At 49.8% G+C, this 1,227-nt stretch overlaps 1 protein-coding gene across 1 annotated transcript; it reads left to right on the forward strand.

Moving 5' to 3' along the window:
* Window positions 1-453: 453 nt before the first annotated feature.
* PPTG_19236 (hypothetical protein) lies at window positions 454-882 on the forward strand (the record flags this gene model as incomplete). The annotated part of the gene is made up of 1 exon (XM_008917659.1): window positions 454-882. One exon carries the CDS (start codon window positions 454-456, stop codon window positions 880-882), a length of 429 nt encoding a protein of 142 aa, XP_008915907.1.
* Between the last annotated feature and the right edge of the window lie 345 nt (window positions 883-1,227).

The raw sequence follows: 1,227 nt of genomic DNA on the forward strand, positions 1-1,227 counted from the left end.
TGTCTCCACATAATGTTTTACAGCATTGCAGCTGCTGCTGATGGTAACTTATCATTGGTAAGCATCCCTGTAAGTTAATAGGGCAATTTGTAAAAAAAAAAATCGTTTTCACTCATGCTTGCTGGTAAAACAAACTAGAGTCGACCCGTGGAATAGCCGCACCGACCGAGGATGGGGGTATTTTCCGGCTCGCTTGGTCAGGCACTTTATTATTATCGTCGACTATGACAGCCACGTTGTCACACTCACTTGTTTGTCAGAACTGAGCTGATCCCAGCCATGGTTGCCGTTTCAAGAAGAGAAAATGGTGCGGCTGCTGCCAACGATGTTGAGCAGTGGGCAGTTGCCATCACAAAGCAATGGTCAGCTGAAGTGAGGCTGGAAATTAGTCGTGAGAAGCATCGAGCGAGAACGACACGATATCGTTCGAGACGCCAAGCAAGTTAAGAGGCGATGATTCGGGAACACCAGCGGTTAGAGGAAACGCTACGACGTGGTCTTGCCGCCGCCAAGCACACACTTGTTCGTGATGAAGAAGGACAAGGCTTAATGGTCGGGATTCTACGCCTGGCATTACAGCGCGAACGACTGAGCTCGCAGAATACGGAGCTCCGTGCAGCCCTTGCGCGTCACTTCGAGTTTCTGAAACGGCTTTCAAACACAAGCTTTCATGTTTTCAATGAAGATCACAGTGACTCGAATGACACGGGACAGGAACGAAGTCACCTCGGAGCCATGCATTCTGGCAACAACCCCGAGTACAGAGATGGAGGATGGTGGGTGCATTTCGCGGACAACTCACCTCCCTTTTATTTCAACCCGTTCTCACGTGACATTGTTGACAAGTCCGACCCGTTCGATTCCAAATTGACCAAACATTGACCGGCCGAGTCCCCAGTTGGCACATTTATGGGCTGGAATCTGCACCAGACTAAACTCTTTCGAGACAACAATCTTCCACTGTTGCGTGTAAAGCTGTTGAAGAAGTCCCGGTGCTCTATCGAGGACGTTTACAAAGTTACATGCAGCCAACCAAAAGCCTGTCGACCGACACTAGCAGTGCCGAAGAACTGGGGGTTAAATCAGCGCTACGACGTCACGTTGCAGGTCCTCCAAGTGTTCGATCAAGCCACGCATCTCATTGTCGACAACATCCCAGGCCCTATAAACCTGCGATACTTGTGCGTTGCCCGAAAAACGCAATGGGAATTGAAAGGCGGTAAACGG

The sequence above is a fragment of the Phytophthora parasitica genome (assembly GCF_000247585.1).
Source record: "Phytophthora parasitica INRA-310 unplaced genomic scaffold supercont2.110, whole genome shotgun sequence".
Taxonomy (NCBI): domain Eukaryota; phylum Oomycota; class Peronosporomycetes; order Peronosporales; family Peronosporaceae; genus Phytophthora; species Phytophthora nicotianae.